General features: G+C 38.9%; 1 protein-coding gene across 3 annotated transcripts in view; it reads right to left on the bottom strand.

The window, feature by feature from the left end:
- The window catches only part of LOC140486344 (suppressor of tumorigenicity 14 protein homolog), a 136193-nt gene that overhangs the window by 29091 nt on the left and 79776 nt on the right, over positions 1-27326 (bottom strand). For all 3 annotated transcript variants that reach the window (XM_072585346.1, XM_072585348.1, XM_072585347.1), the window contains 6 exons: positions 24868-25001; positions 21915-22019; positions 14693-14800; positions 13789-13905; positions 13311-13427; positions 5973-6156 (listed from right to left, as the gene is read on the bottom strand). In XM_072585346.1, the coding sequence (XP_072441447.1) occupies positions 5973-6156; positions 13311-13427; positions 13789-13905; positions 14693-14800; positions 21915-22019; positions 24868-25001 (765 nt within the window). The remainder of the gene's footprint in view (positions 1-5972; positions 6157-13310; positions 13428-13788; positions 13906-14692; positions 14801-21914; positions 22020-24867; positions 25002-27326) is intronic.

Genomic DNA, 27326 nt, shown 5'->3' with positions numbered 1-27326 from the left:
TCCCATGCAAGAATAAAGAGAAAAAAAGAGGAGGCTTGAACAGTAGGATGGGAAGAGGAGCAAGTAGCAAGATGACGTTCAGGAAGAGTGGAAGACTCCAAGGAGGCTGCAACGAAATTGGTGATTGAAGCTGCAAAAAGGAACGGGGGAGAGATGGAAGTGCTAAGCGGGTGGATAAGAGAGAAGGAGGCTGATGGTAGGGTTGGGAATGCAGGGGTAAGGTTCCTGAGAAGCAGTGTGGCTGAAGGAGAGGCAAAGAAAACAGAGCAGATTTAAACCAATCAGCAAAGGAATACCCAGCTAACTGGAACCAGAAGAATTTGAAAATCACCGTGTTGATGAAATCTTTAAGAATGAATACAGAGGTAAAGTTAACACAGTCCTCCTCTCTCATTACAGAGAAACACCTCATGGGGGTTTAACCTAAGGGTTACCATGCCTCAGGCAAGGGGAAAGGTTGAGAAGTAGAGTCCTCATGGTAATTTCAGCCAGTATGGGAATTGAACCCATGTTTTTGGCTTTACTCTGCACTGCAAACCAACTGCCCAGCCAACTAAGCTAACCGACCCATTGAAAATAAATGTTGGTTTTCTCGTTTAAGGTTATATAAGTTCAGGAGCCAGTTTTTTTGGGAAAATGTAATGGATGCTATTGCGCTGATCGAAATACCAATTGTAAAATTTAAATCTGAGATTGTTTTCCAGGATTTAGTGAAAAGAAACAAGGTTAAAATCTTCCATTTTTGTACATGCGATGGAAATGCCTTAACGGTGACATTTCCTGTATGTGGAAGATGCATTTGAGGTAATGTCTGTGTGTACAGATGCATTGTTAAAATAAGTGTGATAATAAGTGCAGAGTAAATTGATGTACAAGTAATTAAGACTGTGTCAATATGTTTAAAGTTATTTTTAGAAGAGATTGTTGCATTAGTGGGATTCTTTGGAAATGGAAAAGTAAATCTGATAATGCTGGAATGGGCAAAAAAGATTATTAGATCTGTGTTATATCTTGACTTCAAACAAGTAACTAAGATTTGAATCAAGAAAGACTGGTTGATATGCAATAAAAGCATGAATTTCATGTTCAATGTCAATGTATTAGAATTAACTCATCAAGGATGTTGCCATGGTTGGCGGGTTTGTACTATAGGGAGAGGCTGAATAGGCTGGGGCTGTTTTCCCTGGAGTGTCAGAGTTGAAGGGTGATTTTATAGAGATTTATAAAATCATGAGGGGCATGGATAGAGTAAATCGACAATGCCTTTTCCCGGAGGTGAGGGAGTCCAGAACTAGAGGGCATAGATTTAGGGTGAGAGGGGAAAACTTTAAAATGGGACCTAAGGAACAGCTTTTTTATATGGAGGGTGGTACGTGTATGGAATGAGCTGCCAGAGGAAGTGGTGGAAGCTGGTACAATTACAACATTTAAAAGGCATCTGGATGGGTGTATGAATAGGAAGGGTTTAGAGCAATGGATGAGTTGGAACGAAGGGTCTGTTTCCGTGCTGTAAATCTCTATGACTCTAAGTGAATAAAAGCATTGAAAGAAAAATTTACTGAGAAGAGAGACACAGAATGTGGAAGCTCAGATATATGGTGAAACATCAAGAAACCAGTTAGATATAGTTCCAATAAAGGCTCCACATGACAGGAAAAATGTAAGGCAGCAGAGAGGGCACTGCTCAAATTCACTAAAATACTGACTGGTATAAGCAAATACAAATATAGAGGAATACTTGAGAAACTGGGAATATTTATTTTCTATTGGATCTTATGGGTTGAATTAATAGAGGCACTTAAATTAATGAACTGGAACAGAATCACACTAAAGTACTATTTATCCTATGCTTACCTGGATTCCACAAACATTATCTCATCCAATAGGTCATACATATTTCCCATCCTTATTCACAATAAACATAATTTTCTTATTATTCCCAAGTTTCAAAGATCTGACATACACCAGAGGGATTTTAAAATATTCTACTTCCTAAATCAGTATATGGCCTTCACTGTAGCTTATTACATGATGCTTTCTGAATTTAGATCACTCCAACAACACTAGATTTGTTTACCATCTTGATTCCTTTGCTCCACCAATCACTGGACCAAAACAACCTAATGACTTGAATTTTCTATTCATTCCTCTCCGCTATTGTTGAAATGGTCATTCCATAACTTAGTAGTAGGATGACTGCTTTGCAGAACACCTATGTTCTGTTTGCAAAAATGACCCCAAGCTTCCAATTGCCTGTCACTTCAACACACCACCATGTTCCCACACCAACATCGATTTTGAGTCTGCTGCAGTACTCCAGTGAGACTCAGTGCAAGGTGGAACACCAGCATCTCATTTTTCACTTGGGAACTCTGCAGCCTTCAGGACTCAATTTTAGAGCTGGAACACCTTCCTCTATGTCCTTTACCGACCCCCATACATCTGGCCTTCTCATGATGTGGGCTGCTTTCAGCACAGCCAACCCATTTTCACATAGTAATGGTTGCAATTATCAACATTGCTCCGTCCCTGGCTCACCATTATCCATCCCTTTTGTCTACCTAACTGCTGTTCTCTCTCTCTGGACTCCATCCCCACCGAGAATGTACTTTGATCACCCGGTCCCCTCCCCATTCTCCACCTACTATCTTCAGCATATATAGCACACTTTACCAGCTTAATTTTAGCAAGTAATTAAAGTAAATGATAAATTGTCCTTAATTACAAGATATCAGCACAGAAGTAAAGATATATCGCTGCAATTGTTTACAACCTTGGTGAGATCACATCTGAAGTATTATGTTTAGTATTATTCTCTTTATCTATGGAAATATGTACTTGCCAAAGAGAGTGTCTTAAGGATGGTTCACCAATTTAGTTCCTGGGATGGATGGATGGATGGATGGATTGTCCAATGAGGAAGACTAAATAGACTTGAAGTCATAGAATCATACAGCATGGAACCAGTCCCTTTGGTCCAATGAGTCCACACTGACCATGTTCCCAAACTAAACTATTCCCACTTCCCTGCATTTGGCTCATAACTCCCCAAGCCTTTCCTATTCATAAACTTATCCAAATACTTTTTAAACATTGTAACTGCATTGACCATTTCCTCTGGCATTCCACATATGAACCACTGTGTAAAAAAAGTTGCCTCTCATCTCCTTTTTAAATCTTTCTCCTCTCATCTTAAAAATATGGTCCCTACTTTTGAACTCTAAGGAGAAAGTGAGGACTGCAAATGCTGGAGATCAGAGTCAAAGAGTGTGGTGCTGGAAAAGCACAGTAGGTCAGGCAGCAACCGTGCAGCAGGAGATTCTTCGTTTTGGGCATAAGCCCTTCATCAGGAAAGTAGAGTGAGGGAGAACAAGGTTGAACTCTTCAACCTCCTCATGGGAGCATGAGGTGGCACCTATACAGTCATCAGTGTAATAAAGATCAAGGTGGGGAATGTTGAACGCCCCCAACATAGGGAAAACACCCTTGCTTTTCACCTTATCTGTGCCCCTCATGATTTTATAAATCTCTGTAAGGTCACCATCTCAACTTCCTATGCTCCAGTGAACAAAGTCCCAACCTACCTTTATAACTCAAACCTTCCATTCCTGGCAACATCCTAGTAAATGTTTTCTGAAACCTCTCCAATTTAATAATATCCTTCCTAGAGGTGAGCGAACAGAACTGTACACAGTACTCCAGAAGAGGCTCACCAATGACCTGTACAACGTCAATATGAAATCCCAACTCCCATACTGAAACGTCTGAGCTGAAGTGATCTAGAACCAAAGGACAGATCTCTGAATTGGATTAAGACAAGGAGGAATTTGTTCACTCAGAGTGGAAAATCTTTGGAACTTTCTGTCCCAAAGGGCAGTCATTGAGTATTTTCAAGATTGAACTCAAAAGATTTCTACACCTTAAAAACATCAAAGGATACAGGGGTACTGTGGAAAAAATGGTGTCAAAGTAGAAAATCAGACTTGATCTCACTGAATGCCAAAGCAAGCTTGAAGGGCTGAACAGTCTACTATTGCTCCTATTTCATATGTTCTTAAATTTCATTGAATTTTCATTGTGCTTATGATTAGTAAAACCTTTCTCAAAGTCCCTTTTGTATAAACTACTAGATTGTTTCTTATCAATAATTTCAATAGAAAGTATAGTGGCAACTAAGCGCCTGGAGGCAAACAACTTTAAATTTCACTCTCCACTACATTTAAGGGTGAATTTTTTCACAAATGAGAGTTTCTCTTATTCTATTCACTGTTGATGATTTCATACAAGTAGTTATACCTTTTTCTTAAACAATACAGAAGAAAATTGTTAAACCTTACATCATTGCCTTGGCATTGAGCTCTTGTGGTGCAGTGGTAGAGTCTCTACCTTGGGGGCAGAAACCTCAGTTTCAAGTTCTATTTCAGGACATAATGACCATGAACTGGGGCTCAAAATGCAGCTATACAGGCAGATTTTCTCATGGATAGTTTCTGAAGGGTTAAAATTGAGCTGTACCAAAGCACCACCCACTATGATGATGTCATATGAATTTGAGTGCAGAAGAACTTAGGATCTTAAAGGAGTAAGACCTAACCTGTGGTCCACCTCAAAGTCCTGTAACAATGTCCATCATATCAATATAACCTGTAACTAGTTGCTAACTTATATTAAACAATATGTTAATTAATTACAGAATAGACTCTTCTAGTTAGACCAGGATGCGGTTTTCCTTGACCAAACCAAATAAAGCAGACCTTGTAATTTCCTAAACTTAAATAGGATAGTGATGGTAACCTTCATAAGCAGAAACTGCTACAGTGTAGTGAGCTGCAATATGCCCCATGGCAGGTGGTAAGGACAGGAGAATTTATTAGTCAGACAGTGCAATAACTTCAATACAACAATCTCCCCATGTTAAAAGTTTCCATGCGTGCCGTGCCATGAGTAAATGTCATTCTCATTCAGGGGTATACACATTCCTCTCGTATCCAATACCTGTTCCCAAAGGGCTTGCTCAGTGGTGCTGCTTTCCATTCATATATCCAGAGCCAGCCATTATCGGGTGTTATACATTTTTATATCTAGAGCCTTTCAAAATCTCAGAACATCTTAAAGGTGCTTTGAGATAAAATTCTTCAGAAATGTCGTCAAAATTGCATGTAGGAAATAAAAGGTAAATGTAGAAAAATACCAATACATTTTACATTTTTTTCTGTTTAATAAATTTGGCTGAACATGACCTCTATGCTAATTGACAATACATTGGATCAAATACATCAAATGGGGATTGATACTCTTGCTTCTTATGATGCTTAAGAATAGTGATGAGGTATTAAATACTTGCAAAAGGACAAGCGGACTTCACTAGGTCTCTAAAGCCAAAGTAAAATAACTTATTAAGGTATGCTAAATCTAACAGCTGCAGGTTAACCCATTTCAGCACAAAATACCTTTAATTATTCCGTAAGAATGTGTACTATGTGGCTAAAATTGTGAAAGCTTGTCTTGCCTTGGTATTGTCATTAATGACTACATTTTAACTTAATTATAATAGGCATGGTAAAGCTTCTGTAGCTTCTTAGAACTACCATATTTGATGCTTGCTAATATAGGAAGCTGCAGAAGCGAGACTCATTTCTTTTTCATTCCATCTGACATTCAAGCCACATTCCCTTAAGTCTGTGATACAAAATAAATATAGAAACAGTGACATGGAGACTGGCAAAAGTTAATGAGTCAATAACGTATGAGTCAATAATGTAATCACATATTAACAGTGATTTGTTTAAAAGAAAAATCTTTTGCATGCTGGTTAAACCCATTTAAAACAACACTGACAAAGCAGTGTCTTTGATTTAGAGTTTACAAGTTTTATAAAGCAAATGCACAAGTTTTAAACAAAGAAAAGAAAATTTGCTACACTGTGGTGCAGATATTTTTCTTTTTCTGGCGGTATCTAGATTGTCACTTACTTGTAGGGATACACATCGTGGAAACAATGTGAGACAGATAGAAGCCACCCAGTATTTATCAGCGTTGCACCACAAGTATGCCCTAAGGTATCAAAGTGGAGGCTGACTTGCCAGGGCCACTCACCAAGCTCGGCATCATTGCCATTGACGATTCGACTTTGAAGGTAGGGTCGGTTTCCACAGTCTGCATAAAAAGAGAAGTTCCTTGTTGTATGAAATTACATTAACAGTTCCAAAACTTTAAACTTGATCAGATTGAAACATATTTGCAATTCTATTGTACAAATGTTTGTTTTGTGGTGGATGACCTGAATTGCATTGTGTTTGATTAAATTGATAAGATTATTTTAAAAATTTCATCATTTCTGCTTGATTAGTCCATCATAATAGACTCAGACGTGGCACAATGATAACCAATATTCAGAGCACCATTGTATGTCAAGGAAATGTATTAACATGGAGAGGTGTAAGTTTTGAATCTATATTGACAATATGGAGCTTGTGCATGTCAATGACTAATCTTAAATGGTATGGAACCACTTATAGGGAACGAAAATGGGTAGGAGAGGTCAGGACACCATTTGAGAATCCAAACATCAGTTAAAATGGGAATGTGCCAATTAAGAAATAACAAGCCATCTTTACAATAATTAAGCTTCTTGTTGATACAAGTTTACTGTAGCAGCAAAATAATTAAATGTGTACTATATTTGTTATAGTATCCTATTATAAAGACATGGTGCTTTCTAACTTATCCTGTGCAAAATCAACTACATGTGTAAAGGAAATGGATTAGAATAATCGTGTTGTTGCTTTAAGATTAGTCATTGACATGCACAAGCTCCATATGGTCAATATAGATTCAAAGCTTACACCTCTCCATGTTAATACATTTCCTTGGCATACAATGGTGCTCTGAATATTGGTTATTATTGTGCCACGTCTGAGTCTATTGTGCCACTCTTGTGCATTTTCTGTGGCCAGATAACTGATTTTAGTTGGCAGCAGGCTTTCAATTTGCAAGGGTAAATTGTAATGGGATGAAAAGGCTATATGTCCTCAGTTGACAGTAACATACTTGTACCACACAAATTTCTGAACCCTTTCTGAATAAGAATACTTTGGTATCAATGGCCAAGCTACTCTCTTAATGCACATCTTAGATACATACAAAATTCTTGTTTTTATTCCAAGCTGTAGACTGGCCTACATTTAAGTTGCAAACAGAATGGTCATTGTGCATTTTGTGATAGAGAAACTCACCTTATGTTTGAAAAATCCAAATATGACCTTCTCAGCTAAGTCATTCCTGTTCAGTACAGCTGACTAATGAAAGACAACGGTATCTCAGTCAAACTTGCAGCTAAGTCATACAGTGTGAAGAAAAGGGAAACTGCAAAATGATAACCCTAATAAACCTATCAATTATTTCTTGGGTTTAATTAGTTCTCAAGATCCTCAACCAAATTTTGTTCTACTTACTGAGATCTAACTCTAAGCAACTGGATTTTGTCCTTTCTCCTCAACAACCTTTTTTTCCAAATGCTACTGTGTCTTGGTTGATAAGCTGCTCCACTTCCCCTTTTTCTCCTCATAAATATTAAATACTCAGATCTCAGCACTTCTACACTACGTTTCCATTATGGCCATGACATCATATTCTGTCGAGACTATCTGCACTTCGCTCATCAACTTTATTTACCACACTTTGCATATTTACATATCTATATTTAAAACTTAGTGTCTTTGCATTCCTCGTAATCCTTCTTAGTCAAGGATGCTTAGCTTTGGGCACCTAGATTTGATCTAACCCTTGTGGCATGTGGTAGTGCCCCAAAACATGATGATGTCCTCAGCAAGGAGTGAGGACTTCATTTCCCTGGGAAATCTGCGGTTGTCATTCCTACTACCACGAGGTAAAAACAATGACTGCAGATGCTGAAAATCAAATACTGGATTAGTGGTGCTGGAAGAGCACAGCAGTTCAGGCAGCATCCAACGAGCAGCGAAATCAACGTTTCGGGCAAAAGCCCTCCTGATGAAGGGCTTTTGCCCAAAACGTTGATTTCGCTGCTCGTTGGATGCTGCCAGAACTGCTGTGCTCTTCCAGCACCACTAATCCAGTATTCCTACTACCACTCCTATGGGCAGATGCATCTGTGAAAAGCCATTTGGTCAAGATAAGGTCAGGTTACTTTTTTCTCTTATTGCATCATTAATCAGCAGCCATAAGATGAGTTCTGATAGCTATGTCTTCAGGAATTTGCCAGTTGAATCATTTGTGTTGCTACAGAACCATTCTTGGTTATGGATATTAAAGTCCTCATCCAAAGTACACCTGTGCCTTTGCTCCTTTCTGTGCTTTTTCTTAATGGCGTTTCAATATGAGTTGCAAATTAAAGAGGACAGTTAGCAGCAATCAGTTGGATGGTGCCTTGACTACATCTGACCTGATGTGGAGGCTGCATGAAGTCTGTATTAATACTGAGGATGTGAAAGATTATTTCCTCTCAACTACAAGTCAAACTTCCACCATATCTGGTAGGGTGATACTGCCAATGTGACAGAGTCTATCCGGGGATACTGACAGTCAGAGACATCGAGTATGATTATATCGGGAAGTTTATGGACCAGTCTATGAGGCAGCAATTCCCCAGATGTTATTGAGGAGGACTTCACAAGATCAACTCAGAAGGGTGTGCCTTTGCTCTTTCTGGTGTAGAGACTAATGATAATTGTCACCTGTTTTTATTGTTATAGAACACAGCTATTTACTACCACTGAGTGCTTAAGCTATTACAGAGGATAATTAAGAGACAAACATATTACTGTAGCTCTGGAGTCTCTGACCATGCTGAGTAAAAGTGGGAGATTTCCTCCTTCAAGAGGGACATGGTGCACTAGATTTCTTTAAATCTAAAGCTAGATTTTATTTTAATTGATTGAATTACAATTCTGCAGTCTCTGTGGCAGGAAATGAACTCATATCTCTGGATCATTTCCTTCCAAGTATTTGGAAAATAAGTCATGTATATAGCCATACTTCTAGTGTTAGTAATGACAGTGGGAACTGGCCTCCTTCCCGTTACTACAGGTCAGCACTTCAGCAATTCTTACAGCCTCTTGGAGCATAAATTGCTCAACTGCTGTAATAGCCTGCTTCCTTCTGAGCACAGAGTTCCACACCCATGATAGCAGCAGTCTAAATATGCATGGCAGTAACTGTGGAACTCACAACCTCCAACTGATTCAGGCATTGGTACCATGAGATGCAGAAGCAGAACAGGCCATTCAGCCCATCAAGTCTGCTCCATCATTCAACGTCTGACCTGACAATCCTCAATTCCACTTTCCAGCCTTTTCCCCCATTACCCTTGATCCCCTTACTGATTAGAAATTTGTCTAGTTCAGCCTTGAATATGTTTAATGATCCAGCTTCAACAATACTGCAGTAAAGAATTACACAGATTCACAACCCCTTGACAGAAGGAATTCCTCTCCATCTTTCTCCTAAATGATTATTCTGAGATTATGCCTTCTAGTCCTAGGCTCTCCAATAAGGGGAAAATATCCATTTAATATGTTAAGGCCCCTAAGGTTCTTACATGTTTTAACAAAGTTGCCTTTCATTCTTCTAAACCCAATGAATACAGGCCCAACGTACTCAACATCTCCTCTTAAGAAAATCCTTCTATATCCAGAATCAACCCAGTGAATCTTCTCTGGACTGCTTCTAATGCCTAAACTGCCAGAGCTTTTACAGCATGAAAAGGGCCCTTTAGCTCATCATGTCTACACTGGTCATTAAACATCAATCTATTTTAATTCAATTTTCCAGCACTGTCTGTTAGCTTGTATGTTATGGTGTTTCAAACGTTCATCTAAATATTTCTTACATGTGTGGAGGGTTCCCACCTTTACCAATATTTTAGGTAACGAGTTCCAGCTACCCACCACTCTGTGGGTGAAAAAAGTTTTCCATTTAATCTCCTGCTGCTTGCCTTAAAACTGTGTTTGTAATTATTGACTACTTCATCTAGCCTCCCTTTATAGAGGAAACATCCTGCTGAATCTCCTCTGCACCCACTTTTAAGTACAATCACATCCTCCCTATGGTATGGTGACCAGAACTGCTCACAGTACTCCAGCTCTGGCTTAAATAATGTTATATACAGCTCCATCATAATCTCTTTACTCTTGCATTTGATGCCACTATACCTCTCCTCAGATAAGGGGCCCAAAACTATTCACCGTATGCCAGCTGAGTCTGACTAGTGCCTTGTTAAAGTTCTTGCAATATTTCCTTATTTTTATACTCCATTTCCCTTGAAATAAAGGCCAAATTTCCATTTGTCTTCCCAATAACCTGTGAACTTGGATGCTAGCTGTTTTGCAATTTATGCATGAGCATTCCAAATCTTGCTTTTGGCAGCATTTTTCCATTTAAATAATATTCTCCTCATCTATTTTTCCTGTCAGTATGCATGACTTCATATTTTCCCATATTATTTTCCAAGATTTGTCGAATCACTTAACCTGCCTATATCTCTGTACAGGCTCATTGAGTCACCCTCACTACTTGCGTTCCTACCTATTTTTACATCATCTGCAAACTTGGCTATAGTACATGCATTTTCCTCATTCAAGTCATTAATATATTTTGTAAATAACCAAGTCATATTCCAGCCATGCTGCAGTGAAAACTGAGACAGCAGCACTAACACATGGATCATGAGTTAACTACCTGGGATCTCATAGAATTGGCCAGCATTTCCACAGTAGAAATGATTGACTTTATAATCTGAGCAATGATCTCTTCCATATCGGAGGTAGGATTGTTCTCATCATTGACAGGTGGTTACCAATGCTATGAAATTGCGAAGGATCTCCAGAGAGCAAATCATCTGAATCTGAATACATGCAGAAGGATTGGGTTGCGTGATTGAAGTGTTTGGAAAGTAAAAGAGGTATCATAGAGTCCCTACAATGTGGAAGAATGCCATTTGGCCCATCGAGTCTGCACCAACTGTCCAAAGAGCATCCCACTCAGACCCATGCCACTACTCTTTCCCTGTAACCCTGCATTTCCCATGGGCAATCCACCTAACCTGCATATAGAGTCAGAGAGATGGCAATTGACCCTTTGGTCCAACTTGTCCATGCCGATCAGATATCCAAACCCAATCTAGTCCCATCTGCCAGCATCTGGCCCATTTCCCTCCAAACCCTTCCTATTCATATATCCATCCAAATGCCTTTTAAATGTTGCAATTCTACCAGCTCCATCCACTTCCTATGACAGCCCATTCCATACACACACCACCCTCTGCATGAAAACGTTGCCCCTTAGGTCTCTTTTATATCTTTCCCCTCTCACCCTAAACCCATGCTCTCTAGTTCTGGACTCTCCCACCCCAGGGAAAAGGCCTTGTCTCTTTACCTTATCCATGCCCCTCATGATTTTATAAACCTGTATAAGGTCATCCCTCAGCCTCCGACGCACCAACGCAAACAGCCCCAGCCTACTCAACCTCTCTGTAGCTCAAATCCTCCAACCCTGGCAACATCCTTGTAAATCTTTTCAAGTTTCTTAACATCTTTCACATAGCATGGAGACCAGAATTGCATGCAATATTCCAACAGTGGCCTAACCAATGCCCTGTACAGCCGCAATATAACTTCCTAGCTCCTGTAAAGGAAAGCATACCAAACACCTTGTTCACTATCCTATCTACATGTTAGTCTACTTTCAAGGCGCTATGAACCTGCATTCCAAGGTCTTTGTTCAGCAACACTCTCTCGGGCTTTACTATTACATGTGTAAGTCCTGCTAAGGTTTGATTTCCCAAAATGCAACACCTCACATTTGTCTAAATTAAACTTCATCTGCCATTCCTCAGCCCATTGACCCATCTAGTCAAGATCCAGTTGTAATTGAAGGTACCCTTGTTTGGACTGTGAGAGAAAACTGGAGCACCCAGAGGAAACCCACATAAACACTAGGAGAAAGTGCAAACTCCATACAGACAGTTGCCCGAGGCTGGAATCAAACCCATGTCCCTGGCACTGTGAGGTAGCAGTGCTAACCACTGAGCCACCATAGTGCCCATAGTCACACGATCTTTAGCTTTCACTTGATGTCACACTTCAGTACAAGGATGATGAGGAAGTTCATGAAAGGCAAGAGACTGACCATTATCCTCAAGAGCTTCCATCAGATCAGATGGCTGCATTTCCTTTGGCCCCATTACACACAAGGTCACCTCCTCCAGGATCCTTGGGATGGATCTGTGGATTCTCACCCACCCAACTGGTGATCTGCATCACCTGTGTGTTAGGGGCAATGTTGTGGATGAGAGGGGAAGAAGTGTCAACAACAGTGTGACATTGTCCCTGGGAGTCTAATGCTGGCAACATTGGAAGAAAATGTGTGGCTGAGGTCAAGTATAACTGTGAGAATGTTAGGGAGTGCTGCTGGCTGAATGAAAGGCACATAATACATTGAGCAGAGCAAATCATTATTGATGTAATGACCATGAGATGCACCATGAGGATGCATTTACTCACCTTAACTGCCCTTGTGAGATCACTATTTTCTGGTTGTTTCTTGATTGCTTCTTTCCAACCCAAGGAAACACTGTTTCATAATAATTTTCCATTAGCCACGATTTCATATATACTGCTTTCCTTTAAGAGACAGGGAGCCTTTAAGAGGATCAGGCTGGTGGCAGTACTTTGTCACAGAACAGCACCATTTGGCCCCTGTTGTGTGTAGAGGCCGAGGGTAACATGGAGAACAACCAACCAGCTTGTGAACTGCTCAGCTTTACCCCACCAGCAGTCAAATAAAGTAAGGAGATAAAAATCTGCCCAGCCTGATTTTGAATTGGTGGGAATGTTACGAATCACAATTGCTACTCAGTGCAGAAGAAATTGTAGCCTGTAGCATTTTCCTAATACATCAGTGAAACATTATCAGAACAGGGAAGCAGCCACTAATAGTAAAAAACCATGTCATCTTGCTTCTTTTTTATTAGATTACATAAGGCAAGTGTTGTGGAGAGAGATGTTTCCATGTATATCAAAATACTATTAAAGGTACAAGATAGAAGCTACCAATATTATTTTAACCCACTTAATATTCAGTAGATTGTGTGAAATTGTTAATTTAATAGCATACAGGGCAAATCTGGCATTTTTAATGCATGCATAAAATACTTCCTGGCTTCCAATAATCCTGTAACTGCTGTATTCTTCACTTCTATGACTATCCTAAGCCTCAGATCAAAAAGTGTGGTCAAACCATAAAAAGTTACCCTCTCCTGCTCTTCTACTTACCACAGTTGGATTCATCACTACGGTCTAAACAATCGGTTACACCATCACATTCTGCATTGGGTTTGGCAATGCATTTTTCATTGGCACACTTGTAAGTGTTGGTAGTGCATTTGATGTCTAACAAATACAAAAGCACAGAAAAACAGGGTTTGAAGATGTAGAGTTCTAATAGCAAAATTCAAACAAACAATTAATAAGGTTCTATTGTTGGCAATGTTAGACAATAAATGGTTGATGCATTCATCTTCATTTGTGTTGTAATTTGCGGCTGACTGTCCATTTAAAATGACTAAGGGATCTACTAAAATAATAAACAAAGATATGTCTGGAAATATGTCAAGTGCTCATCTGATAATATTGACATCAGTATTTTCTAAAAATGTAAACTAGACACCTTAAAGGGCTCTATAGCCAACGTGATCACTATTCCTGGAAACACAAGAGCTTAATTTAATAGGTCAAAGCAAATTGTACCCACCTGTTTTTTCACAATCATTCTCATCACTGTGATCAGGACAGTCAACATTTCCATCACATATGGTACTAATGGACAAGCAGTTATTCTTCTGGCAGCTGAAGAACCCAGCTGGGCAATCTGGAAGTGGGACAGAAAAGATGCAATAATTTGTCATGAAATATTCGTAGAACTAGTTGAAGACTCTTTGGTTGTTACATTTAATTTCGAGAGAATGTAACAGAGCATCCAGTGCCAAATTTGATATCTTCAGTTTGAATCCATTTTCATAGAAAAATATTGATCACTGTATATCGCAAACTTACATCTGAAATAATGAGCAAACAGGTTTCACTGCAATACTGACTTACAGAACACTGAACCTGAAATTTCCCGCATCCAATCCCATTATCAACTACACTGATACCTCAGTGGGTTAAATTAAACTGGTGAAATGCTAGATTAATTTGGCAAATACCCTGTTGTGAAGTACTGAACCAAGCAAAAGAAGTTCTTCCCTGTACAAGGCTGGGATTGTATGGAAAAATCTAATTGCAATAGCAGCAGCAATAGGAATGACATGGTTGAGCACTATATTCCCAAATCAGAAAGGTTAGAAAAAGTCAGTCATTGTTTTTCCTCCTGATTACTACCTAATAACTCTTGCTAGAAAATTGTGTGTACACATATCTGATGAGAAGTGGATTAGGTTGGCTCTATTGCAAACCCGTCCCTTTTACATTTTAATAGCTTGAATTGCCTGTGGAAAATACCTATTTGGACAAAATACAAAAGAAGTGCACTGCTGAAGGAACTATGCTTATAATTATTCAATAAATTTCAAAGAAAATGTTTAAACTTCTTTGAAATAAGCTAACACCAATTTTATACTATTTGCTTTTTACATAATCAAAATACAAGTTCTTACCACAGTTGCTTTCATCGCTCATATCTTCACAGTCATCAACTCCATCACAGACCCAGATCAAAGGCTTACACATATTATTAAAGCATCTAAACTGCTCTGCTGTGCACACTAGAAATGGATCCAATAAAGAAAGAATTAGATTGATGCATCATTTGGCCACAAAACTTCGGTTCTTATGACTATGTCTTACAGAATAGAAAGGAAAGCAGCTTAATTATAACTAGTTAACAAGGTGTTGTTTTACACTGCTCTCGTGTTTCCAGTTCAAATAAATTTTGAACTAGAATTCAACAAACCAATTAGAAGTTTCTTTTTCTTAAAATAAAGGGCCATAGCTTATCTAGAATTTGAGAAGGGATAAAATCAGGCATCTCACAAAAGGGTTTGTTAAAAAAATTAGGACATTAAATGAGGAAACTTCACAATGCTGGTGTAAGATTTGTTGACAGAAAGAACAGAATAAAAGTAAATGTGTGATTTTAGAATTGAAAATGGCATATTCCAGAAGTCAATTCTGGCTGCAATTTGTTTTGGCTATCTGTTGATATGTTGGTTAAGTCGGAACCCAGAATGAATGCAACTGGATAGGTCACAAGTTAAATTTTTGCAATTGTTTACAGCTGTGGTTAATCACTAAATGTATTCAGATGAGCTGCCAATGTTCTTTAATGCAAATTTTTACACAGAAAAAGAAGTTTAACATATGAGCCAGTTTTAAAAAGACTTTGATATAAACATCACACAATACCAGGTTATAGTCCAACAGGTTTATTTGGAAGCACTAGCTTTTGAAGCACTGCCCCTTCATGCACCTCAAAAGTTAATGCTTCCAAATAAACCTGTTGGACTATAACCTGGTGTTGTGTGATTTTTAACTTTGTGCAACCCAGTCCAACACCAGCACCTCAAAATCATTGATATAAACAGCAAAATAAAGTTGCAATCTGTTATCCAGCCACATCTTTTACAGATACTCAATGCCACAGAAATATTTTTCCTACCTCAACTCTTTAATTTCTTTCTTGACTGCCTCCTACCATTTATTTTTCTTGAACTGCTGAGACTAATTTAAAAGGCTTCTAGATAGTGTGCAAACTGTTCTCCTCAAGTAAAAAAATGAATTCTTCCACTAGGAGGAAACTGTTCTCCTAAACTCCTGATTCTTCTGAAGTTGAAGTAAACTAATGGCCGATGGCTTGTTTTTGCGGTCTACCATAAGATCAGCAATATAAAATTTCCATCAATTAATATCACAGGGATTCAGCTGGGGACTTAATGAATTGCATGTTTTCTATTTAGTTCCCTATTCCAAATGAATTTCTGAACTCACTCAAAAAAAAGCTACCTTCTTTGAACTGAAACCAAAATATGTATGCCTGTATTTTATACACATTTATCATAGTGTACATACACTGAACAACTCCAATACTCACCCCAACTATCATTAACCCAACCCCATGCTAGCCCTAAACTAGGATTGTAGATGATATGAAAATTAGTGGAGTTGCTGATAGTGAGGAAGGATGTCAAAGGATGCAGCAGGATATAGATCAGTTGCAAAGCTGGGTGGAGAAGTGTCTGGTGATGCGTTTTTGGTGATCAGATGCAAGAGAAAGTATACTGTTAATGGCCAGACTCTTAGGAACATTGATATACAGAGGGATCTTGGGGTTCAAGTCCATAGCTCTGTGACAGTTGCAACACAAGTGGTAAGGTCATATGGAAGGCAAAATAACTCCACGGAGGCCGGTGTCCCGACACCAAGTCACCCTTTATTTTCGCATGCGTAGTTCTACACACTGGTCTGGCTTCCTCAGAGCCAGCTCTCAGAGTGAGGAGAACCTCTAACACTCCTGTTTATATCTGTCAGCCAGGTCTCCCTGATCGGACCAGGTTAACAGTCCCAATCAGGGAATCATATTCTATGAGGTCAACCTGGCTGACTTCATTACAATCATTACAAAAGCCACACAGCATCCATGCCTTCATTAGACAGGTATTGAATATAAAACTTTGCATGTCGTGTTGCAACTGCATAAGACTTTGGTCTGGCCATATTTGGAGTACTGTGTGTAGTTCTGGTTGCTGCACTATAGGAAAGTTGTGGAGGCTTTGGAGAGAGTGCAGAAGAGGTTTACCAAGATGTTGCCTGGTTTGGAGTGTATTAGCTATATGGAGAGGTTGGACAAACTTGGATTGATTTCACTACAGCATCAGAGGCTGAGGGGTAACCTGAGAGGTAATAAGATTTTAGAAAATTATGAGGGGCATGGATATTCTGGGAGTCTCATTCCCAGAGTGGAAATATCAAACCTCAGGGGATGTAGAGCGAGGTGTGTGTGTGTGTGTGTGTGTGTGTGTGTGTGTGTGTGTTGGGGGGGGGGGTGGTGGAGGGAGGGGGTTGGAATTTAAAAGAGATGTATGAGAAAAGTGTTTTTACATAGAGGGTAGTAGGTGCTTGGAATGCACTGCTGGGGATGCTGGGAAGATGGTAGAAGCAGATATCATAACATTTAAACGGCATTTTGATAGAAACATGAATAAGCAGAGAATAGAGTGGTATGGACCAGGTACCAGGTGCAGGTAGATGGGATTAGTTCAAAATGTTATAACTGGTCAGTACAGGCATGTTGGTCCATGCTTGTTTCTGTGCTGTACAGTTTAATGTTCTATATGTTCTATATTTTGGAAAATACAGCCTTGAAATTTTTTTGATGCTACCAAATTAGATGTTTGACAAATGACAAGGAGGGTATAATTGTCAAAAGAAAGTCACAGACAGATTAGTAGAAGAAGAAGAAAAGTGGAAGATGCAATTTATTGGGATAGTTTTGTGTAAAATATTTTGGTTGAAACACAAAGCAAAAGAATTGTTAATGAAAAGTTAAAGTCCATGGATAAATGGATGCCCACTCAAATGTTTATTGAGTGTGATTAAAGTTAGATAACAATAACAACAATTTGTATTTATACGGAGATTGTAATGTAGTAAAACATCCCATGATGGTTCACAGGAGCATTATCAAACAAAATTTGACACTGACCATCATAACATATATTGGGACAGATAGCTGGGTTAAAGATTTAGGCTTTATTCAACATCTAACATGGTGGAATTCAAACCCCTGTCCCAGAGCATTTGCCCGGAGTTCTGGATGACTAGTCCAGTGACATTACCATGAGGCCAACACTTGCCAGGGAGGAATTTGCAGATTTATTGTCCAGGCTCAAAAGGGCAAAATTGGAGGAGCGCAGGGATGTAAAGGTTATGGGGCCTGCAGGAGGGGTGAAATAGGGGTGAGGTCAAGTAGAGAACTGTAAACAAAGGTTAGAATTTTAAAACTATGATGTTGTTCAATTGAGAGCTAATATTGGCCAGCAAGCACACAGGCGATGAGTGAACAAGTTTGGAGTGAATTAGGATACAGCAAAAGAGTTTTGGATAACTTCGCGTTTATGGGAAGGCCAGACAGAAGTGAATAGAAATAAACAAGTATATAGGTAACAAAGGCATGAATGAGGACTTCAGCAAGAAATGACCTGAAGCAAGAAAGCAGTCAAATGACACAAGGCAAATAGAAGTCATCAAGTCTTGGTGATAAAATGGAAGCTCATCAAATACAGCACTAAGTTTGTGAATGATCTATTTTCAGTATCAAACAGTAGAAAGGTCAGGAACTAAATCAGGGGCTAAGGAATGGAGTTTGTGACAGGGATAGAAGGTAATGGTTTTGGTCTTCCCAATATTCAACTGGGAAAAAAACCACATGAAGGTCAACAGCATCTTGAATTTGATGGATGAGCACACATTGCAGAAATAATATAATAGCATACTTTACAAAACATTGATTCAATTATGGTTACAGTAATGTGTGTAGGTGTGTGTTCCCTATTATAAAAAGGGCACTAGTAAAAATAATAGATTCGCCAGGCTAAGCAAAACAGAAACTATGCTGAGAAAAGTTCAAATAGTAGCTTTAATGTAGAAAATGAATTTTGTTTTAGACAGATTTAGTTTCAATATGGAGTGTCAGTGAAAATTGTCAAAATGATCAGAGAGGTTGCGAGTGATTTCTTTATTCAGAGAATTCATGGAGCGTAGATTACTTTGCTACCAGGAGGATAGTGCAAAGATCAAAGCAAATTTTAACGGAAAATTCAAATAAATACTCAGAGGAAAAGGCAGAGCCATGAGGAGAGACTGGAAGAGGAGAGTTAGTTTTGAATTGCTCCAGCAGAGAATAAAGAAGGGCCAATTTGGTAATTTCCAAGCTGATAACATATTGTGTGAAGTGGAAGCAGAAGTTCAGTTGTAAAACGTTGTTCGGTGCTGTCATTTGCTGCAGTGCTTTGGCTTCACAGTGAACCTGTCAGCAGGTTCCCCAATTCATCAGCAAATCTGCCTTCCAGCTGGACAGGGAACATTCTAAAACTGGTTTAAGGCCCAGCTGTAGGTTAGATGATTTGAGGATCTGATCCTCATCTGCAGGGATGAGTCTGATTCCCAATCACAGAGTTATGTGAGTGAGACATATGATTCATAGGAAGAAGGTAAGCTTGGGGGAGCAAATCAAAACGCTCATGCTCCTCATGGCCCATGCTTACCCTCTGAATCTGTCCAAATTTCCCTTGAGCTGCCAGATTTTCCAAGAGGTGGAAAACCCAATCAGCCAGAGTTAAACCTGTAAAACAGGTTAAATACAAGAGTGCCAACCTGAATAAGCAATTTAAATGGGCATGTGTGTTGGCTGTCTGTCTCTGCTCCCATCACCATTAAACCAGGGAAGAGGGAATTATAGAATGATAGAACCCCTATTATGTGGAAGCAGGCCAATTTGCCCATCGAGTCTACACCAACCCTCCCAAGAGCAACCCAACCAGACCCACACCCCTAACCTATCCCTTTAATCCTGCAATTCCCATGGCTAATCCATCAAGCCTGCACATCTCTGGACATTATGGGCAATTTAGCATGGCCAATCCACCTAAGCTGCACATCTTGGGAGTTGGAGATTTTTAAAATTTTTACACTTCATCTCAGCCCACTCAGTTTTAGGTTTAAAAATCACTTTTATGCTTCCATTGGTTTATTTTTTTCTTTACTTTTTTTTCAGATTTGTTGTTTTGAGGTAACACCCAAGTGTCAACTTACACAAAGAAAACCAGAGGGAGCTGGAAAAGCTCAGCAGATCTGGCAGCATCCGTGAAGAGAAGTCAGAGTTAACGTTTCGGGTTCGGTGTCGCTTCATCAGAACTGGACCCGAAACATTAACTCTGATTTCTCTTCACAGATGCTGCCAGACCTGCTGAGCTTTTCCAGTAACTTCTGTTTTTGTCTCTGATTTACAACATCTGCAGTTCTTTTGGTTTTTATTTTGCCAACATACAGAATTTGGAAAAAAAACTAGCATTCACTTTCAAAATGAAATATAACTCAAAATATTGAATTTCTTCTTCTCCCTGTGCTGCTAACCTGTCCAGGTTTATAAATTATACCTGCCTGAAGTTCTTGTAGTTTCCTTTATCATTTCCACATACTCTTACAAACTTTGTCTACCATGAATCCTACCTCCTGTTCACTCAATAATAGAAGCTGATGAAGTCAAAACTGTGCATAATAGAGTATGTTCACACATTTCCTTTTCATTGCAATCTCAATGCAAATGGACTAAAACCACAAGTTCCTTCCTCACAGTTCGCCAGGCACTCTCAACTCTCTAAAGGCACAACTTTATATCTCTATTTTAAAGATTCATTCAAAACATTCCCATCTTATTGCTGTCAATGCTGTACTTGGATAATCCCCAAACCTACACACAGAGTTGCAACCAGAAATCCTGAACTGTCCTCCTTCTATCATAAGCTCTTTTTCAATCTGTTAGTGAGTTTCCATTCTGTAATATTTAGCTTTCACTTGTGGAAAGGGTAGGTCATTTATCTTTCATTATTTAAAAAAATGCCCATTGCTATGTACATTAAAGATATTAAATCAGGGTCGTACAATGATTTATATTGTAATTCAAGAAATAATGTTTTCCCACTCCTGCCTGACACAATTACTAAGGAGAAGTAAAGATATTCCACTCTCAACATGGTGAGAATTGGCCAGAAGAGATAGTAGTTGTGGATGAGAACATAGAACATAGAACAATACAGCGCAGAACAGACCTTTTGGCCCTCGATGTTGCACCGACCTGTGAACTATTCTCAGCTTGTCCCCCTACACTATCCCAAAATCATGTGTTTACCTAAGGATTATTTAAATCTCCCTAATGTGGCTAAGTTGATTACATTAGCAGGTAGGGCATTCCACGCCCTTACCACTCTCTGCGTAAAGAACCTGCCTCTGTCTTAAATCTATCAATATTATGGGGTCACCCAGGCACAATGTGGGAAATTTAAATCCCACTGACGTTTATCAGCTAAAGCTGACCAGGGACAACAATTAAAACAATTTCAAAACTATGGATCAATGTAATTGTTCTCTCCCTGATGCAAGCTGCTACCCGCCAATTCCTGCTGCTTTGTCCAGTTACTACCAAGAAGTTTCTGAAACAATTCAGCCCTGAAGTACAACTTAAGGAAATTTGGCCCATTTGTGGTTCATCAGAAAATTATGACCCATGACTAACATCTTAGAACAGCTGTTTGTTGATGCAAAACACAATTGGTTGGCACCTGTAGTATTCAAGGTTTACAATTAAATTTCAAATTTTATGATCAATGTCATATATACATTAACACAATCTCACCACATACATATATCTGACTAAATTACAGCTTGATCCTCATGTTGTAAATATATGTAATTACAGCCACTGGTTAAACCAATTTGTTTGATAATGTTTGTGCATTTTAGCAGCAGTAAATTTTCTAATCATCTCTAAATATTTTTTAAAAATTGTTTTGTTTCACTTTCCAGCAAAATTATAAACAAAACTTTGAATAATCAACAATGTCACTGCACATATAAAGCAAAGCTTCCTACAAAGAAGCAACATGACTTGTCTTGATCATTGGTATATTCATTTAATTAATCATTGTGCAAGAGAATCTCATACATTCACTTATTATGGTGCTCCAAATTTACTAGTTTGGAAAAATAAGTAACTGTCAGTTGATTTATTTCAGATTTATCAAGAATCCTCTTTTTTGTGTATTTAAACTGAAATTCCATCTAAAATAAGCAAAATAATTTGCCAGTATTTTCATTTTTACTTACCACAGTTCATCTCATCACTCTTATCTTTGCAATGAAACCAACCATCACACTTGTTGCTCATGAGCTCACATTTTCCATCTCCACATATGTGCATTCCTTTGCATTCTGTAACATAATGCAGGTGGGTAGTATATTACATGAAATAAGGCGAAGGCTTTTTTCTGTCCATACTGCCCCTAGGTTACTGCCTAAGTCCTAGCCAAAGACAGATATGCAACCTTTGCGAAATACTTTGACTGTGCCACTTTTTAAAACCAGCCTACGATGTACCTGAGTGCACATTAGGTCAAGTAGTTTACGTCCTGAGTAGACAATAGGCTGGTTGAGATTACGAGGATATGAATCACAACCATCACTTTAAATGTTTGGAGGCTCTTATGCTATGGTGGTAAAATCCCTTTGCCTTGGCCAGAAGATCTGAGTTCAAGTCACATCTGCTGCAGAGGTGTGTTTTAACATGTCTGAACAGGATGATTAAAGTAACTATCACTTCAACATCGCAAAGTTGTCAATGAAGGCGAACGTTGGACAGCAATAGGACAGATGAAAGCTGAAACTGGAAGTGGAGTGTGAGGCAGAAGGAGAATGACAGTGTCAACTAAGATTGAAGATAACTGCAATTTGAATGAGGATAAACAGGGTTGAGTTTTTCTATGTCTATGGTGATGGGTTTGTTGATAGACAGGGACAGAGGCTAGCAGCCAATACAGACAAAACAATGTCCAATTTCGTAGTTGTACTAGCTTTTTGTTGCTAACAGAATGATATCTCGAATTCTGCAGAAACTGCCATCAAAATGGAGACAGCCTCCTGGGAGGAGGCAGTGAGATCATCAGTACCAGAGGCTCCCGTGCATCAACCAGTGCACTGCAGCCATTGCCTCCATCGAACCACCCAGAGGAGTTTCCCCTCTACTTTGATAGGTCTACTGCTTTGATCCTAAAAATTTTAGCAATTAGTTTTGGCAATTTAAAAACATTATGCTAGATTTCTTCAAAAAAATGACATAATTATTTCCTATAATCTTTTGTAACGATATCCTTGAATATCAGTTTATTGTTCTGCAAATCCATTTATGGAACAGAATGTGTAATATCTTAAGTATGTAAGCCAAGCATAGCAAGTTTGTATTTAAACATGAATAAAAGTATATTTTTTTCAATAACTGCAAAATACTGCAGATTTGAAATAAAATAACAAAGTGCTGCAGAAACTCAGCAGGTCTGACAGCATCAGTGGAAAGAGAATGTTCCAAATAAGAGCCAAACTTAACTCTTTCTGCATGTATTTGTTTTAAATTTATTTAATATGAATGGAACAGGTTAATTTAAGGAAAAGAATCCTGCAAGAATTACAGAGTTACATGAAGCTTGGAGGGGATGTTCAAAATGTTAACACTAAATGTAAACACTGTCAAACTGCAGGACTTTATTTGGTAAGTTTAAATAAGGTTTTAAAGTTTTGGCAAAGAAAGGAATATGCAAATTAATTAAATCCTGAACTTTTTTTAAAAAATCACTTTTGGTTCGGATTATAAAACCCTTACCCTAACAGGGTGAATAATCAAAGGGGAGTCTTCCACATGCTTACCAAAGGTTCGACAGAAGAGTTGAGAAAACACTGTGGAAATGCTGTGAATTCAATTTACACCATCCCCTGAAGTATTTCGGGATGCCTCAGTGAAATTGTGACAGATTAGCAGGAGAATCCCCAGTGTTGTAGTTCCATTTTATAGATGAGGTCCTATCCCTTTTTAAGCCGTGAAAAAAATTATTACATATACTACTTCAGCTCAAATTTTGACTGTAAGATGGGCCATATTAAGAGTTGGGTGGAGTATTGAATTGAATCCCCAGCAAATTCCTTGTTCTGAAGCCTGGATATTTTAACTCCTGAGCTGCTCTTAATACGAATCTGCCTCTTGTCTAAAACCAGTGGGAGATACCTGAAGGTCACAGGAAGTCTGGGTCAGGCTGATAGCTGGCAGAAGGAGGCTAGACCAGGGCAAAAGAAGCCCAAGATTTCTTTATTTGATCAGAAGTGGCAGATTTACTCCTCCTTGATCACAAGAAACTTTTCAAAATTTAAACAGATTATTTACCCAATGTTGCTTGCTGCCAGCTTTCGCTGGTTCTTGGAAACTATGTTAAATTGGCAGTGAGTTCCAACTTAAGTCATCAACCACTGACATTTTGATTCAGCAACAAAGTAATAATTCAGCAGTTTATGTCTGACTGCCTACAATATCCCTCCTGCCTACACATTTTTTGTTGGGCAAACAAGACTACTTTATCTTGTACCTCTCACCATGAGGGAAATCTGTTATAACTTAACAGTGTGCCTAAAATTGAAAAAGGTACGGTCAAAGTAGAAGATAATCTGAATCATACCCGTTATTTTTTCTAATACCAGCAAGTCAGGAAAGTGCAGATTTTTATTACACATTATATATATCTTTTGGTGAGAAAATATCCATTATATTGAGCAATTTGCTTTTTTGACATGGTAGCTTGTCATTTAACTTGCCTATGATAAAATATATTCATTACTGAATAAAACTGTGTTTAATAATAGCTAATATCAGAAACTATTTCTGTGTTTGTAAACATGTAAGTGAAAGTCACATGACAATTCAAGATGTAGAAATATTCGATTTTCGAACTGAAAAATACGACATCTTCTTGCCTACTAATGTTAGAAATATTAAAACAAGCTTCGGTTTGACATAAAATTAAATACATTTTATTCCAAAAGAGAGTATATTAGTGCCTCTGTATTCCCTTGGCCAATAAGCTGGTTCATCCACAACCCATTGTGGTGATACCATTTCGTCAACTGGTTTGAATCTTTCATTCCATTTTTATAACCTGGTATAATGAGGAAAAGTGGCTGAGAAAGCCTCACCAGTATCAAACGTTTAACACCATTTACTGAGTTGGCTGAAGGTGCTCACCTTCTTCAGGATCAAAGCTGCTGTATTCAGCACGAAATCCAAGATTACTGGTGTAAAAGTCTGAGTGAAATTGGACTTTTAGAACATTAGATGTACTAGGTACCACCAATGACCTGGAGTATTCACCGCAGTATCTAAATAAAGAGCAGCAGTCATTGTGACCATGAACTATGAAATGACGTATAAATCCATACAGTTACAAATAATAAGTGATTCCATGCAATACATAAATACAAAAAATGTTGGTGTTGACTCACTAAAGTAATTTTGCTCTGATTACATGATCAATGATGCTGTTGTAAGGTAGGAGATTGGACAGGAAATCAAAGATGCACATAGCAAGAATGCCCCAGTAATCAGGGTAACTTACATCTTATACAATGTACGAACTACATTAGCAATAATTACTATGGGATTGAGTTCCTGTTAGGGAACAGGGTATCCTACATTTGGTTTTGTGCAATGAGAATGGATTAATTAATAGCACTGTTGTGAAACGTTCTTTGGAAAAAGTGAACACAATACGATAGAATTCTAAAGACCATAAGACAAAGGAGCAGAAATTAGACCATTCAGCCCAACGAGTCTGCTCCGCCCTTCAATCATGGCTGATAAGATTCTCAGGAGAAAGTGAGGACTGCAGATGCTGGAGATCAGAGCTGAAAGATGTGTTGCTGGAAAAGCGCAGCAGGTCAGGCAGCATCAAAGGAGCAGGAGAATCGATGTTTCGGGCATAAGCCCTTCTTCAGGAATCCTGAAATGTCGATTCTCCTGCTCCTTTGATGCTGCCTGACATGCTGCGCTTCTCCAGCAACACATTTTTCAGCTCTGATAAGATTCTCATCCCATTCTCCCACTTTCTCTCCATAACCCTTGATCCCCTTGATATTCAAGAACCTATCTATCTCAGTCTTAAATTTGTCATTGGTATAGAAAGCAAAGTAGTGCAATCTGAAATTAGGGTCCTAAACTTAAAGGAAACAATGAAAGTAAGAGGGTAGATTGGATCCATTAGACTGGGTAAATTCCTTGAAAAGGCACAGCTAGTGGATAGGCAATGGTTGATACTGAAGGACTGAATGTAAGCATTACAATAGTTGTACATTTCTTTCAGGCAAAAGAACACAACAAGAAATATTATTCAACACTAACTATGGACATGGATAATACAGATACTAAATCTTGCTGTTGCAAGTACCCTGAGTTCAAAGTAATTGTTAAAAGCTTTCATAACCTCATCAAAAGCTACTTGAGAAATTCTGAGGTTAAGAATTAATCTCCACTTGGACAGAAAGTGAGGACTACAGATGGAGGTCAGAGTTGAAGAGTATGGTGCTAGAAAAGGACAGCTGGTCAGGCAGCATCTGAGGAGCAGGAGAGTCGACATTTTGGGCATAAGCCCTTCATCAAGAATGTGGCCTCATTCCTGATGAAGGGCTTATGCTCGTAACTTCAACTCTCCTGCTCCTCGATGCTGCCTGACCGGCTTGCTTTTCCAGCACCATATTCTTTGACTCTCCACTTGGGGAGGCAAGATTTCATCAGAATAGTCAGCATTTTGTCAGAAGGAGTCATGCCTTACACATTTCAGTGAACATTTAAAGAGGTGACCAGATGTAGATGAGGATAGTGCAGTTGATATAAGTTATATATTTATTTTAGCAAAGCCTTTGACAAGATCCCGCATGGGAGACTGATAGGGTAAGAAGGTTCGATCCAGGGTAACTCGGCAAGGTGTATCCAAAATTGGCTTAGTGGTATGAGACGGAGGATCTGTGCTGGGTTCCTTATTGCTCGTGATATCTACAAACAATGCGGAAATAAATGTGTGGGTGGGGAGTGAGGAGCTGATTAGTAAGTTTGCAGAAGATATGAATATTGGTCAGGTAAATGACACGAGGAAGAAAGATGAAGGTTACAGAATTACATAGATGGATTGGTCAGATCAACAACATGAAATTTAATCCTGATAAGTGTGAGTTGATGCACTTTGAAATACATAACAAGACAGGAGAATACTTAATGAATGGTAGGACACGAAGAAGCTCAGAAGCACAGCAGGATCTTGGGATGCTGTCCACCGATCCCGCAAAGTGCAGGACAGGTGAATTGGTTAGTTCAGAAGGTATATGGGACACTTGCCTTTATCATTTGTGGCATAGATTTAAGAGCAGGGAGGTCATATTGGAGCTATACTTTGGTTAGGCCATAGCTGGAGGGTGCAAAGGAGATTCACAAGAATTTGCTGGGATGGAACAGTTCAGCTGTGAAGATACACTGGAGAAGCTCGGGTTGCGTACTCTGGAGTGGAGAAGACTGAGAAGGGATCTGATTGTGGTGTTAAGTTTAATGAGGGGCATGGATAGGGTGGATAGAAAGCGAAGTTAAAGGGTCAGAAAGGATCAGTAACGAGGGAACATAATTTTACAGTGGAAGGCAGGAAGTTTCGAGGGGATTGG

The sequence above is a fragment of the Chiloscyllium punctatum genome, chromosome 15 (genome assembly GCF_047496795.1).
Source record: "Chiloscyllium punctatum isolate Juve2018m chromosome 15, sChiPun1.3, whole genome shotgun sequence".
Taxonomy (NCBI): domain Eukaryota; kingdom Metazoa; phylum Chordata; class Chondrichthyes; order Orectolobiformes; family Hemiscylliidae; genus Chiloscyllium; species Chiloscyllium punctatum.
The sequence above is the reverse complement of the archived record's forward strand: the minus strand, read 5'-3'. Positions and strand labels throughout refer to the sequence as shown.